At 46.2% G+C, this 1,885-nt stretch overlaps 1 protein-coding gene across 1 annotated transcript; it reads right to left on the reverse strand.

The window, feature by feature from the left end:
* Positions 1–121: 121 nt before the first annotated feature.
* On the reverse strand, positions 122–1,814 carry LOC104804682. Its single transcript, XM_010529023.1, has 2 exons — positions 1,374–1,814; positions 122–909 (listed from the first exon to the last, which is right to left on the reverse strand). The coding sequence occupies exon 2, from the start codon at positions 902–904 to the stop codon at positions 122–124; it is 783 nt and encodes a 260-aa protein (XP_010527325.1). The 5' UTR covers positions 905–909; positions 1,374–1,814.
* Positions 1,815–1,885: the final 71 nt, after the last annotated feature.

Genomic DNA, 1,885 nt, shown 5'->3' on the forward strand with positions numbered 1-1,885 from the left:
CGCCGACATGACCGAGCCTGCCGCTATTACTGGTACTTTGTACATATATGATATTTCTTGTCATGCCTTGTTTGATACCGGGGCTACACACAGTTTTCTGAGTGTGGAGAAAACTGATGAGTTAGCTTTTATGGATGTCGATACTACTAGTCGATATCAGATACGTACGCATCTTCTCGAGCTGGCAGATGTATCGGTTCAAGGTAGGATACTCCAGTACCTCGATCTTCCTTCGCAGAGAGGGGCGAAGACCAGCAACAAACTTCTGAATCTTCAATCTTTCGGTAGGAACAAGATTAGCTCCATATCGTAGGAGCCTAGTAAATTCCGCCTCATAGTCACCAACAGAACGGTCACCCTGCTGGAGATTGATGAACTCCACGAGACGATGTTCCTGATCATGTCGCTTGTAATATTTCTCCTCGAACTCAGCTCGAAACTCATCCCACGTGAACTGATGTCCAGGAATAGTGTCTCGCACAACTCCATCCCACCAGTGGCGAGCTTGTCCGAACAGATGGTGACTCGCTATCTCTGCTCGATACTGTAGTGGACACCGTAGATAATCAAAGTCATGTGTGATCCGCACCAACCAGTCCTCAGCAACTTCAGGAATCTGAGAACCCTCAAACCTCGGGGTGTTCATGGCCCGAAGTTCCTTGATCAGTGCAAGGTAATCCACGCCTACTGGTGCGTGAAACGCCGGCAGACCTGGTGGAGGTGGTGGTGGAACATACTCTGGTCTAGCCGCAGGTATGGCTCCAGCTGCTGGAGGTGGCATCTGACCCTGATACTGTTGCCACATCCTCTCGCAGAACTGTCGAAAGTCCTCTGGCATGGGGTTAGGGATAGGTGCTTCCGCTGCCCCGAGTCTAGGCGCAGGTCGTGCACGTCGTGGAGGCATAGTCACTGTAGACATTGAAAAGGAGACTTAGTCCCGGTGACTTCGAGATCATGCATTAACTTTTCAAAACATTGTCTGTCAAAAATAGAAAACTTTTAAAAATCATGTTTTTGAAAACCTTCTCAAAACATTTTTACTGATATCAAGTTTTCGCATATTCTTTTCCGAGGAAAGAACTGCTCTGATACCAAATTGTGACACCCGTAACCCCGTATCCCGCTTACAGGTTGTGCCACGTGGACAATAAAATCACAATCGGAAAATTTCGAAATATAAACTCGCGGGAAAGTTAAAACGATCCATTTTAAATATAATACAGCGGAAGACATTATAAAATACATCAATACGTTCGCACACGCTTGGAACGGTACCAGTACATAATACAAGTGGTGTGAAAACTATAACACAAAAAGTTCGAAGATCACCACTCTTTATTTTTGAAAACAGAATGCGTTAAAGATAATTATACATGATCAGGAAGTCTAGCTGTCACCGGGTCCCGTGTCTGCCTCAGTCACTGTTGCTGCTCACGACCTGAAACGTTGCATAACAACGTCCTAAGCTACGTGCTTAGGGAGGAATTCGGGTGTAACCCGAGATTTCTATTTTTATTGAAAACGGCCAAGCAATATAGTCAATAATATACATATACATGCGACGGGATATTTCAATAAAATCAATCATCATTGAATCAATCAGCATTCTCAAACAATGTCCGTCAATCGTCTCTACGTGTATATCACACGTAGGTAAATACAACAACTCGTTCATGCCTGTGTCGAACACGAGGCGCAACAGCCCAAGCAAAAATCGTTTGCGAGGACCTCAAGTGATCTTCATACTCCTCATCGGTCACCGATATCACGGCTCTCGGTACCGGTCATCCCATACCCACTCCAGACATCGATCCCCGATGACGCCGACTGCCGGGCGAAGCAGCTCTATGCTAACTCCCCCTCGCCGACCATCCGCCTCGGAAAA

Source organism: Tarenaya hassleriana, unplaced genomic scaffold, assembly GCF_000463585.1.
Source record: "Tarenaya hassleriana unplaced genomic scaffold, ASM46358v1 Cleome928, whole genome shotgun sequence".
Classification (NCBI taxonomy): domain Eukaryota; kingdom Viridiplantae; phylum Streptophyta; class Magnoliopsida; order Brassicales; family Cleomaceae; genus Tarenaya; species Tarenaya hassleriana.